The 14164-nt window shown below is 44.1% G+C and overlaps 1 protein-coding gene across 4 annotated transcripts in view; it reads left to right on the top strand.

Moving 5' to 3' along the window:
* Positions 1-559: 559 nt before the first annotated feature.
* LOC111952828 (AMP deaminase 3-like) overlaps positions 560-14164 on the top strand; it is a 21363-nt gene continuing 7758 nt past the window's right edge. The window contains 10 exon segments of one of the 4 annotated variants that reach the window (XM_023971755.2): positions 560-760; positions 7679-7904; positions 8130-8322; positions 8520-8685; positions 8887-9106; positions 9208-9337; positions 9488-9682; positions 10010-10141; positions 10232-10395; positions 13130-13256. In XM_023971755.2, the coding sequence (XP_023827523.1) occupies positions 7684-7904; positions 8130-8322; positions 8520-8685; positions 8887-9106; positions 9208-9337; positions 9488-9682; positions 10010-10141; positions 10232-10395; positions 13130-13256 (1548 nt within the window). In that variant the 5' untranslated portion in view covers positions 560-760; positions 7679-7683. 4 annotated transcript variants of the gene reach the window in all.

Genomic DNA, 14164 nt, shown 5'->3' with positions numbered 1-14164 from the left:
AGCAATAATCTGTGGCTGTGGTTGTMTGTGGCCCTGAGTGTCACYCCCTGACCMTAGAGAGCTTTTTATGTCTCTATTTTGGTTTGGTCAYGGTGTGATTTGGGTGGGCATTCTATGTTATTTTTTCTATGTTTTGTATTTCTTTGTTTTGGCCGGGTATGGTTCTCAATCAGGGACAGCTGACTATCGTTMTCTCTGATTGGGAACCATACTRAGGTAGCCTTTTCCCACCTGTGTTTTGTGGGTAGTTGTTTTCTGTTTAGTGTTCTGCACCTGACAGGACTGTTTCGGTTTCGTTTATTCACTTTGTTATTTTTGTTTCAGTGTTCAGTTCAATAAAAGTCATGAACACTCACCACGCTGCGCTTTGGTCCGATTCTTCCTCATCAGACGACGACACCCGTTACACTGAGTGGGAGTGAGAGTAGGAGTGAGAGATGGGGAAGTGGTGGTTTTGGGACTGGGACAGGATATGATAGGACTGGCACACACACAAGTCTCTGTGGGATGGGCACGTACAGCAGCAACGCTTTCCGAGGCGGAGTCAGGCTTCCTCCAATTGTTTCCATGCGAATAAAGGAGAGGCCGGGGAGACGCAGCTCAGCCGTTAAAAAGATACATAAATAGAAGTAGTCTGCTGAGAGCACCACACACTCACTCCACTCGTCTGATTCTGTAGCATCAGGACACAACACCGAACAAATAAACCACGCACCAAGACAATATATCTACCACCTTCTCAGCTTTGTTACGCTTTGGGGTAAGTAGCAGCCCTATGTCTCTACGTACTTTGGCGGGGGGGGGGGGGGTTGCATGTTTTCATTGGAGACAAATGACATATTTTTCACTGCCCTCTGTGTTTGTAATCTGACTTGTTCCTGACACTTTCCATTCCCTGCCACTGGACCAGTGATTGTGATTACTACACCGCACAAATAGCTCCAGGCATTTCTCACCCTGGTGTGTCAGCATACTACTATTGAATTACATTATGTTTGTTGTTTCTGTAAATGCTTAGGGGCACATGTGACTGTTGACACCCAGCGCATACTAAGGGTAAAGGAGGCCACTCACTGCAAATTGGATTCAGTACTCTATGCCTGGTATCCTACGTCAAGATCTATCAAAGCATGGGTTTGGGAATGTGTGCATTTTACTTCAACATTGTGTCCTTCACTGTGTTTCATTCAGTGTGACAATGCTTCAGGGACAGAGTGTTCCATAAATTGCCATGAGCTCTAGTGCGCACAGAACACTCTATTATATCAGGTACTTGTATTCTTGGTCCTGTTATGGACTATGGAAACCTGGTAAAGCTCAGTTGCCTGTCCACCACAGTGCAGGCCGTGGTTGCTATGCTCCGGGCAGGCTGGCATGGCCCAGTTCCAGGCCTGGCTTTAAGTAGAGCCAGCTGGTGCAGACAAGCATATGTTTTACCTTTGCTGTTTAGCAGAGCGTCTTGCTTGCCTCCCTCAAAGACATGACTAGAAAATCAAAGGCAAAGAGGTTGCCTCCTGCCACTAATGATCTATTCAAGCAAGAATGAAGTACTCTGCTCTCCTGTTCTCCTTACAACTGTTACAGTGTATGGTGGGTGGGTGGGGATCAGGAGGACATTAGGTTCCCCCATCACCTTATCTCTCAGTGAGTGCTGAGTCACTGCCTCGCTGAGAGCCAGTTGTGACATACACGACTTGGATTAGCGGGTCGGGTCGCCATGACGCTCCCAGCCTCCTAAAATAGAGAGGGAAAGGATACACAAGACACAGAAACAACCAGCTGCTGCCTCATACACAGACCAGGGCTGATAAACAACTGAGCGAATCCTGAGAAAGACACACAGAAAGAGATAAAGCAACTGTATCACACCGAAGAGACAGAGAGGCTGTCAAAACAGAGACAGAGAGAGACACAACAGGGAACCCCTCCTGCATCACTGTAGTGACCAACAGAGTGARACAAAGAGATTCACAAGAGAGACAGAGAGTCACCACAGGGAGCCCCTCCTGCGTCACAGTAGTGATCAACAGAGTGACACAAAGAGATTCACAAGAGAGACAGAGAAAGTCACTACAGACTCATTACTCAGAGCCAGAGAGCCAGGCATGGCCCGGATCACTGCAGAAGGTAAGAGTGAGAGATAAAGCTAGCTACTGACCGTCCCGTTGTGTTGTGATGATGACAATGGGCGTGGTGTGAATGGCAGAGGTCATTGAATTTATATGGCTTGGGGCACTCTGAGGGTCGGGATCTACTGGATAGAGCACTTCCTGTGTGCAAGAAAATACTGTGATGAAGCACAGCTAGTTGACAATAGGCAAATGCTGAAAAAGGGGCATTTTCAGAGGAAATGACAATAAGTTAGGATGAGTCGCCAGTTTGATGATGTCATGTGTTTGGATTGTGTGTGTGATGGTGTATAGAGGCACTGACCTTCCACACGGACACAAAGTCAACAACTAAATCACTCAGTAAATTACTCAGTTTATTGTCCCCATATACACTGTTGTTGACTGTGTTGTATGTATATGCGTCAGGCTGCCATAGACAGCATATGGGTTGGGTGGGGTTCCATGACCAGCTGAGTTTGACTCTGAGGAGGTCAGAAACTTAGCAGTGTGGTGCCGGGACAASAACCTCTCCCTCAACGTCAAGGAGACCAAGGAGCTGATCGTGGACAATAGGAAAAAGAGGGAAGAGCACGCCCCCAACCACATCGACGGGGCTGTTGTGGAGCGGGTCGAGAGCTTTAAGTTCCTTGGCATCCACATCACGAAGGACCACACACACCCGCATGGGCTCTCAGATCCTCAAAAAGGTTCTACAGCTGCACCATTGAGAGCATCTCGACCGGCTGCATCACGCAAAACGTTACAAAGGGTGGTGCAGACAGCCCAGTACATCACTGGGGCCGAGCTCCCTGCCATCCATAACAGGCGGTGTCAGAAATGGCCAAAGACTCCAGCCACCCAAGTCATAGACTTTTCACTCTGCTACCGTAGGGAAAACGGTACCGGAGCCTCGGCTCTCGGACCAACAGGCTCCGAGACAGCTTCTATCCCCAAGCCATAAGGCTGCTAAACAGCCAGACTGCTAAATAGTCAATTATCTGCACTGACTCTATGCACACTCACTAGACTTTATATACACACACCATATACACACACTCACTCACACAGTCACTCCTACACAAATCCCTAACACATTCAAACACTATATACGCACGCACACACACACGCACACACACACACACACACACACACACTCTGATCATTTGCTGCTGTTACTGTTCTTAATTTTGCTCTTATTAGTATCTAACCGGATGCCTAGTCACTTTACCCTGCCTTTATGTACATACAGTGCATTAGGAAAGTATTCGGACCCCTTGACTTTTTTTCACATTTTGTTACGTTACAGCTTATTCTACAATTGATTTTCTTTTTATCCCCTCATCAATCCACAGACAATACCCCATAATGATGATGCAAAAACAGGTTTATAGAATTTTTTGTAAATGTATAAACAAACAAAAAACAGAAATACCTTATTCACATAAGTATTCAGACCCTTTGCTATGATACTCGAAATTGAGCTCAGGTGCATCCTGTTTCCATTGATCATCCTTCAGATGTTTCTACAAGAACAGTGGCCAGTGGAATTTTGGAACCACCAAGACTCGGCCGCACCGGCAAACTCAGCAATAAGGGAAGAAGGGCCTTGGTCAGGGAGGTGACCAAGAACCAGATGGTCACTCTGACAGAGCTCCAGAGTTCCTCTGTGGAGATGGGAGAACACATCTCTGCAGCACTCCACCAATCAGGCATTTATGGTAGAGTGGCCAGACGGAAGCTACTACTTAGTAACTTAGTAAAAGGCACAAGACAGACAGCTTGGAGTTTGCCAAAAGGCACCTAAAGGAAGCAAGAATCTCTGATCTGATGAAACCAAGATTAAACTCTTTGGCCTAAATACCAAGAGTCACGTCTGGAGGAAACCTAGCACCATCCCGACTGTGAAGCACGGTGGTGGCAGCATCATGCTGTGGGGATTTTTTTCAGCGCTGCTCCCCATCCAACCTGACAGAGCTTGAGAGGATCTGCAGAGAAGAATGTGAGAAACTCCCCAAATACAGGTGTGCCAAGCTTGTAGAGTCATACCCAAAAAGACTCGAGACTGTAATCACTGCCAAAGGTGCTTCAACAAAGTACTGAGTAAAGGGTCTGAATACTTATGTAAATGTGATATTTCTGTTTTTTATTTGTAATAAATGTGCAAACATTTCTAGAAACCTGTTTTGCTTTGTCATTATGGTGTATTGTGTGTAGATTGAGGAGGGAAAAACTATGTAATACATTTTAGAATAAGGCTGTAATGTAACAAAACGTGGAATAAGTCAAGGGGTCTGAATACTTTCCAAATGCACTGTATCTACCTCAAGTATCTCTGCACATTGATCTGGTACTTGTACTCTGCATCGTTGAGAACGGTTTGTAAACAAGTATTTCACTGTAAAGTCTACACCAGTTGTATTCAGTGCATGAGATAAATAACATTTCATTTGATGAGACGGCCCAGCTGTTGATGAGACTGCCCAGCTGTTGGAACAGTATGCATGTGTTGGGAAGACTCGTCGGAAATGCGGCCTTCCTAGAGACGCTGGACGAGGAACAGGCTGGAAATGTTCCAACCAGGGGGAAAATGTTCCAAAGCATTGTAGGCCTATTTTTTCAACAACAAAAAAATTGTTGAAAGATCTTAGATAGCTTGAGTTCCATGTTAACATTTGGTGAAAGAGAGTCAACAGCGAAGCACTAATTTGATAGGGTGGCTTGTTGCTCTACACAGTATCCGTGACGTCTGACTGGTGAACTGGCCAACTGACCCACTCAGTCACAGATGCTACCCTAATAGTGGCACTAGTATTAATAGTCACACGTGGAGACATGGTCAATAAAATAAGAGCACAGCAAACATCATAGACTGGGAGTTGAATAGCAACCGAAGGTCTGTGTCACTCCAAAATGGCTGAGCTACGTGAATCAGCAGAATCAGTTGGTTGCAAATGGAAGCCCYGTAATTGTAAGGCTTGAGGGCTACAGGAATAAACAAAAAGGTCCTGGGAACCAAGAGTAATATAGTCTGCAAATAACTGAATACTAAAACAACAAACACTCTGGGTTCTCTTTGCCTTTTACAGTAGAAATGGACCTCGAGATTGTTAACCCCTCATTATCTCTGTCCGCTTGGTCTGACTGGGAATATTCTGTCTCGTTTAATGTGAATAGAGTTGGTTTTGTGCTACAACACAGAAACAGACACTGGAACTGAAAGACGTAAACGAAACCATGTTTGTTGCATAACAGTGGTTTTGTGAAACCGCCAGGCAGAAACAAACACCACGGTAACCAGATCAACCCTGAACCAAGCCTACGGGCAATTCTGTAGAACAAGACAGGAATCATTTATAAACTTTTTGGGGGGAGGAGGGGGAAGGCAGTTGCCTAATATGGTCACTCATTTTAAAAACTCATTCTTTTTTTRCCATCCTGTGCAGTAACAATATAGACATGATCAGCCATGAGCTCATACTATCCCATGAACTGATATTTGATTGATATGCATACTCAACACATTATCAAGGCCATTTTGTCTGCATCACAGTCGAAAATGCTTTACAAACAAAATGTACAGAGTCACTGAGACAGATAATTGGAGAAAGAGAGGCTGGGTGGGAGAACGATTTTTCTTTTCATGCTCAGTSACTGACCTCTGATCCAGGAGGTCAAAAGTGATGCAGTCTCTGTAACGTGACCTTTTTGGTGAACAGTTCTGTTTACTGTAACATGATTATGACTCTGACAGCAAATGAGGGCACATAGAAACAGGAGACAAGGACACTCAAGGACATGTTTACTGCAGTGATTTAAGCTGAGGTGTTGCAAACACGTGTTCCCATTACACCATGCTCTCAGATTCAGCCTGTTGTGCTTGTATTTACTGCCTCTGTCAAGATAATATTTTATTTTCCCTAACAGCAGTAGTATTTCATCATAGACAATATAATAATCATACCAACAGTCTTCATTTATAAGTAATTTACAGAACCAGTCAAAAGTTGACACACCTACTCATTCAAGGGTTTTTCTTAATTTTTTAAAACTATTTTCTACATTGTAGAATAATGGTGAAGACATCAAAACTATATGACATAACACATATGGAGTCATGTAGTAACCAAAAAAGGGTTAAACAAATCAAAAGAGATTTTAGATTCTTCAAAATAGCCACCCTTTGCCTTGATGACAGCTTTGCACACTCTTGGTATTCTCTCAACCAGCTTCACCTGGAATGCTTTTCCAACAGTCTTGAAGGAGTTCCCACATATGCTGAGCACTTGTTGGCTGCTTTTCCTTCACTCTGCGGTCCAACTCATCCCAAACCATCTCAATTGGTTTGAGGTCGGGTGATTGTGAAAGCCAGGTCATCTGATGCAGCACTCCATCACTCTCCTTCTTGGTCAAATAGCCCTTACACAGCCTGGAGGTGTGTTGGGTCAWTGTCCTGTTGAAAAACAAACGATAGTCCCACTAAGCACAAACCAGATGGGATGGCGTATCGCTGCAGAATGCTGTGGTAGCCATGCTGGTTCAGTGTGCCTTGAATTCTAAATAAATCACAGACAGTGTCACCAGCAAAGCTCCCCCACATCGTCCCACAAGGTGGGACCCACACATGTGGAGATAATCCGTTCACATACTCTGCGCCTCACAAAAACACAGCGGTTGGAACAAAAAATCTGAAATTTGAACTCATCAGACCAAAGAACAGATTTCCAGTGGTCTAATGTCCATTTCTTGGCCCAAGCAAGTCTCTTCTTATTGGTGTCCTTTAGTAGTGGTTTCTTTGCAGTAATTCGACGATGAAGGCCTGATTCACGCAGTCTCCTCTGAACAGTTGATGTTGAGATGTGTCTGTTACTTGAACTCTGTGAAGCATTTACTTGGGCTGCAATTCTGAGGTGCAGTTAACTCTAATGAGCTTATAACTCTGGGTCTTCCTTTCCCGTGGCGGTCCTCATCATCATAGCGTTTGAGGTTTTTTGCGACTGCAGTTGAAGAAACGTTCAAAGTTCTTGACATTTTCAGGATTGACTGACKTTCKTGTCTTAAAGTAATGATGGGCTGTCYTTTCGCTTTGCATATTTGAGCTGTTCTTGCCATAATATGGACTTGGTCTTTTACCAAATAAGGTTATCTTTTGTATACCACCCCTACCTTGTCACAACACAACTGATTGACTCAAATGCATTAAGAAYGAAATAAATTCCACAAATTAACAAGGCACAKCTGTTCATTMAAATGCATTCCAGGTGACTACCTCATGAAGCWGGTTGAGAGAAAGCCAAGAGTGTGCAAAGTTGTCATCAAGGCAAAGGGTGTCTACTTTGAAGAATCTGTTTAACAGTTTTTTGGTTACTACATGATTCCATATGTGTTATTTCATAGTTTTGATGTCTTCACTATTATTCTACAATGTAGAAAATAGTAAAAATAAAGAAAAAAACTCTGGAATGAGTAGGTGTGTCCAAACCTTTGACTTGTACTCTATAAGTCATTTTATAACTGAATTCTAAGGACAATTTCACTATGTGCTTTAAACCTGTGTTCCTCTGTTTCAGTAGAGATGCCGCGTCAGTTCCCCAAGATCTCGCTGAGCGAGGTGGATGAGTCGGTGCGTCTGCTGGCAGAGAAGGTGTACGCCTCGGTGCTGAAGGAGGAGGACACCAAGGATGCKCTGTCCATGTACACCGTGCCTGAGGACTGCCCCATCGGCCTGCACCAGGACCGGGAGATGGAGATGCTCAAGGAGATCGCCGAGCAGTACTCAGAGGAAAGCACCAAGAGGTCAGAGGGCACATATAAACTAATGGGTCTAATAGGTCAGGGAGTTTGGGAGTCAATTTCAAAGTATTTCATTTCATGTCAAGTCACTGAAATTAACTGAACTTCAAATGTAGACATTTTCAGTGAGTATTATTTTACCAAAGTGACTGGAATGACATTGATTTGAAAAGGAGAATAGGATCCAGAATGTCCACTTATCCACTTGTATGATGTTGGTCTCTCCAGGAAGAAGAGTTTTAAGATGAAGCGTTCCCAGTTGGTATCTCAGCAGTTCCCCAGTTCCCTCAACATCAATCCAGAGTGGGCTATGTCTGTAYTCACCCCTCTGCTCTTCCCTGGCGCCCCTGTCTGCCCCAGTATCCCAGAGAACTCCCCAGAGTTCCAGAGGGTCACCATCAGCGGAGATTATTGTGCAGGGGTAAGCGTCATCATAAAATAATATATTTATATAATCTCATTGAATCACATCACAAATCATGTCATATCCTTCACACAATGACCCACCAAAAAATTATACCAAGGCAAGAGCTAGCTTGGAAACAATACTTCTAGGAGTTGCCATTTCTAATGACAGTGTATTGCCTATAATGGCCTGTCAACATGCATTTTTCCCAGATCACAGTGGAGGACTATGAGCAGGCAGCCAAGACACTGATGAAGGCCCTGTTCATCAGGGAGAAGTACTCCAGGCTGGCCTACCACCGCTTCCCCAGAACCACCGCCCAGTTCCTTCGCAGTGCTGAGAACCAGAAGTGGAACGTGGAGGARGAGATCTTGCCAGGTAGAGAATCACACTGTACACATCCAGCATCAACCACATACCAGRTTTGGGGCTAAGAGAGATTATTTCTGAGCTCAAGCTTTAGAAAAGTAACTCCACTTCGAGACACTCGTTCTCAGCCTCTTCTTCTGTCGTTTCCTTTCACCTAMCATCTCTCTCCTCTCTTCCCTCTGGTCACTTATTTAATCCTGTCCTCTGCAGATATGTGCCCCTGCCCTCGCGAGGGGGAGGACCCGTACACTACGGAGGGCATCCCTGACGACCTGAACTARTCGCTGCAGATGAAGGACGGCATCGTGTACGTGTACGACGATGCAGAGGCCCTGAAGCAGCAGCAGCCCCACAGCCTGCCCTACCCCGACTTGGAGACCTTCGCCATAGACCTGAGCCATGTCCTCGCCATGATCGTAGACGGGCCCACGTGAGCAGCCCACCACCGACATCACCACCTCACACTGTTGCCCAGTTCCCAATGACCCTCTCGATTACGGTGTTTCTAATATTATCTCATTGTCATTCCAGGAAAACCTACTGCCACAGACGACTGAACTTTGTGGCCTCCAAGTTCTATCTGCACGAGATGCTGAATGAGATGGCTGAGCTGAAGGAGCTGAAAGGTGTTCCTCACAGAGACTTCTATAACGTCAGGAAGGTTGGTGACGCATAGAGTATAAGATGGAATGCAAATGCAAMGGTTGAAACTCCCATGATTACATGGTCATAAATGACATCTCACTGACTCAAGCTGTGCTTTAGAACAAGCTGACAAAATATGTCGGCTTATGCCTCCTCGCGCATACAGGTAGACACTCACATCCACGCAGCCGCTTGCATGAACCAGAAGCACCTGCTGAAGTTCATCCAGACCACCTACAAGACCGAGGCAGACCGCGTYGTGCTGGAGAAGGGGGGCCAGATGATCACCTTGAAACAGGTGTTTGACACCCTGGCCATGGACCCCTATGACCTCACTGTGGACTCCCTGGACGTACACGCTGTAAGAATGTTCTAGAAACTTTTAGACACAATGCTTGAAATAATATTGTTGGATAGTATTTAGGTTACTACAGTTTATAGGTTATGTCAATATTTTTAACACATTTAATAACCTATTCTGCATGACGATAAAACTGTTCATAAGCAGTTCATAACACCATTATAATGCATATATGAATATTCAGAAGTATGTCTTTAAACAATTGCAGTTCTGCTGTAGGTTCCATGTAACTTGCCAATAGTGTGTTTGAGGATCACAATGATAGTGGTGCTAAACTGCTGTTGTTGACAAAAACATGTAATCAATTATAAATGTGTACTCTCTTAGGGAAGGCAAACATTCCACCGCTTTGATAAGTTCAACTCCAAGTACAACCCTGTGGGAGCCAGCGAACTCCGWGAGATTTACCTGAAAACAGACAACTACATCAAAGGGGAATACTTTGCACGCATCATCAAGGTATAGCATCAACTTAAGATCAATATCACAACTCCACTATCATGGGAATCTCTAACGTACTGTAATTCCTTTCCTCTTCCTCTATAACAGGAAGTGGCTCATGAGCTGGAGGAGAGTAAGTACCAGCACGCAGAGCCCCGTATGTCCATCTACGGCCGCTCCCCTGATGAGTGGGAGAGCCTGGCCTCATGGTTCATCCAGCACAAGGTTCACTCCCCCAACATGCGCTGGATCATCCAGGTGCCCAGGATCTAGTAAGTGCCACAGGGAGAAGAAGGGAAGATAAGGGAATGTTGCTCTCAATGCTGATCTCTAGGCTAGTGGTACTATAATGCTTCAACCATAATGGTCTTTGTAAAACTACACTAMTTGTAATGGCAACGAAGATGTGTAAAAGCAACGTCCTCTCACTGTCAACTGCGTTTATTTTCAGCAAACTTAACATGTGTAAATATGTGTATGAACATAACACGATTCAACAACTGATACATAAACTGAACAAGTTCCACAGACATGTGACTGATAGAAATMMAATAATGTGTCGCTGAACAAAGGGGGGGTCAAAATCAAAAGTAACAGTCAGTATCTGGTGTGGCCATCAGCTGCATTTAGTACTGCAGTGCATCTCCTCCTCATGGACTGCACTAGATTTTCCAGTTCTTGCTGTGAAATGTTACTCCACTCTTACATCAAGGCACCTGCAAGTTCCCGGATATTTCTGGGAGGAATGGCCCTAGCCCCCACCCTCCGATCCAACAGGTCCCAGACGTGCTCAATGGGATTAAGATCCGGGCTCTTCGCTGGCCATGCCAGAACACTGACATTCCTGTCTTGCAGAAAATCACGCYCAGAACGAGTAGTATGGCTGTGCATGATTTCCTGCAAGACAGGAATGTCAGTGTTCATGCTGGAGGGTCATGTCAGGATGAGCCTGCAGGAAGGGTACCACATAAGGGAGGAGGTTGTCTTCCCTGTAACGCACAGCTTTGATATTGCCTGCAATGACAACAAGTTCAGTCACAATGATGCTGTGACACACCGCCCCAGACCATGACGGACCCTCCACCTCCAAATCGATCCCGCTCCAGAGTACATGCCTCGGTGTAATGCTCATTCCTTAGACGATAAACGCGAATCCGACCATCTCCCCTGGTGAAACAAAACCGCGACTTGTCAGTGAAGAGCACTTTTTGCCAGTCCTGTCTGGTCCAGCGACGGTGGGTTTTTGCCCATAGGCGACGTTGCCGGTGATGTCTGGTGAGGACCTGCCTTACAACAGGCCTACAAGCCCTCAGTCCAGCCTCTTTCAGCCTGTTGGGGACAGTTTGAGCACTGATGGAGGGATTGTGCGTTCCTGGTGTAACTCGGGCAGTTGTTGCCATCCTGTACCTGTCCCGCAGGTGTGATGTTCGGATGTACCGATCCTGTGCAGGTGTTGTTACACGTGGTCTGCCACTGCGAGGACGATCAGCTGTCTCCATGTAGCGCTGTCTTAGGCGTCTCACAGTGCGGACATTGCAATTTATTGCCCTGGCCACATCTGCAGTCCTCATGCCTCCTTGCAACATGCCTAAGGCACGTTCACGCAGATGAGCAGGGACCCTGGGCATCATTCTTTTGGTGTTTTTCAGAGTCAGTAGAAAGGCCTCTAGTGTCCTAAGTTTTCAAAACTGTGACCTTAATTGCCTACCGTCTGTAAGCTGTTAGTGTCTTAACAACTATTCGACAGGTGCATGTTCATTAATTGTTAAAGGTTCATTGAACAAGCATGGGAAACAGTGTTGAAACCCTTTACAGTGAAGATCTGTGAAGTTATTTGGATTTTTACGAATTATCTTTGAAAGAAAGGGACCTGAAAAAGGGATGTTTCTTTTTTTTGCTGAGTTTAGGACGTTACATTGTCAACCAAGGTTAATCAATCAAATTTATGGTCCCTTTTGCTGGTTGATATTTAACTTAGAAGCAATTCATTCCCAGAACCTAAAAGGGTTATTTGGCTGTCCCCATAGAATAACCCTTTGAAGAACCATTTTTGGTTCCAGGTAGAAAATGTTTGGGTTCCTTGTAGAACCCTTTCCACAGAGGGTTCTACATCAAACCCAAAAGGGTTCTACCTGGATCCAAACAGGGTTCTACATGGAACCAAAAAGTGTGCTCCTATGGAGACAGCCGAAGAACCATTTTGGAACCATGTTTTCTTTGAGTGTATGTTATAGCATTTTGTAATCAATGTTCATACATTTCAATTATCTTAATCGGTCTGCAACCCAGAGGTTGTAAAGTTCTGGTTTTAAATGAAACAGACATAATTCCCAGCTCACAATTGATCAAATCCAAGTTTATTTGCGAGAGCTCTCCTGTGCATATACAAAGCCGTTCCTTTTATAACCTTCTCTTAACCTACGCACATACATACACACTATATTTGGATTATCCCCTGAAGTCTCACCACAGTTTATTACCACTCAGCTGACAGTTCCAGTCCCCCCCAGATACAGAAAACCTGGAGGGGCTCTCTCCCTGTCTTATCTTATCTCCACAGAGTTATAGCTGGGTCGGTTCAAACATAGGTATATGAGTCTCTTTGCTTTCTTTCGGCACACACATACATTCCTTTCTTCCCCAATGGTTATCATTTTTAATTACCCCTTGTCCATGCTACATAACCTCTAATCCTAATGGTTANTAATCCTAATGGTTATCATTTTTAATTACCCCTTGTCCATGCTACATAACCTCTAATCCTAATGGTTAAGTTTCTGGGTAGAATATTTRATCATTTATCTTAACCCTTGATAAAATCTTTTAACAGGGTATAAGTCACACAAAGGATAGTAGGAATGGTGCTGCTACTTTAACAAATAAAGGCTGTTGTCAGCATTATTATTAATCAACAAATAATTGAACTGAATCCACCATCAGTCTTACAGTGATCAAGCAAGTCACATCTAAAGATATGTTTCACAAATGTAACATTTTGTCTTGCAGTGACATTTTCAGGTCGAAGAAGATAATACAGAACTTCGCCAAGCTGCTGGAGAATATTTTCCTCCCACTGTTCGAGGCTACAGTCAATCCACAAAAGAACAAGGAGATACACGTTTTCTTGAAATACGTGAGTATTTACAACACACAGTGGAGTAGCTCAACTTTATCAGACTGATTTTCCAAGTCAGAAATGGTGAAATAACTACACACACATACAGTTGAAGTCGGAAYTTATCATACACCTATCATACACAGCTAAATACATTTAAACTCAGTTTTTCACAATTCCTGACATTTAATCCTAATAAAAATTCCCTGTCTTAGGTCAGTTAGGATCACCACTTTTTTTTAAGAAWGTGAAATTTCAGAATAATAGTAGAGAGAATGATTTATTTCAGCTTTTATTTATTTCACATTCCCAGTGGGTCAGAAGTTTCCATACACTCAATTACTATTTGGTTACATTGCCTTTAAATTGTTTAACTTGGGTCAAACGTTTCGCGTTTCCACAAGCTTCCCACAATAAGTTGGTTGAATTTTGGCCCATTCCTTCTGACCAGAAGGAGATACTTTTCGCACCAAAGTACGTTCGTCTCTAGGAGACAGAACACGTCTCCTTCCTGAGCGTTGACGGCTGCCTGGTCCCATGGTGTTTATACTTGCATACTATGTTTATACAGATGAACGTGGTACCTTCAGGCATTTGGAAATTGCTCCCAAGGATGAACCAGACTTGTGGAGGTCTAACAATTTTTTTCTGAGTCTTGGCTGATTTCTTCTGATTTTCCCATGATGTCAAGCAAAGAGACACTGAGTTTGAAGGTAGGCCTTGAAATACATCACAGGTACACCTCCAATTGACTCAAATTATGTAATTAGCCTATCAGAAGCTTCTAAAGCCATGACATCATTTTCTGGAATTTTCCAAGCTGTTTAAAGGCACAGTCATTTAGTGTATGTAAACTTCTGAACACTGGAATTGGGATACCGTGAATATAAGTGAAATAAATCTGTCTGGTAAAGCCCATTGTTTGG

The sequence above is a fragment of the Salvelinus sp. IW2-2015 genome, linkage group LG26 (assembly GCF_002910315.2).
Source record: "Salvelinus sp. IW2-2015 linkage group LG26, ASM291031v2, whole genome shotgun sequence".
Classification (NCBI taxonomy): domain Eukaryota; kingdom Metazoa; phylum Chordata; class Actinopteri; order Salmoniformes; family Salmonidae; genus Salvelinus; species Salvelinus sp. IW2-2015.
The sequence above is the reverse complement of the archived record's forward strand: the minus strand, read 5'-3'. Positions and strand labels throughout refer to the sequence as shown.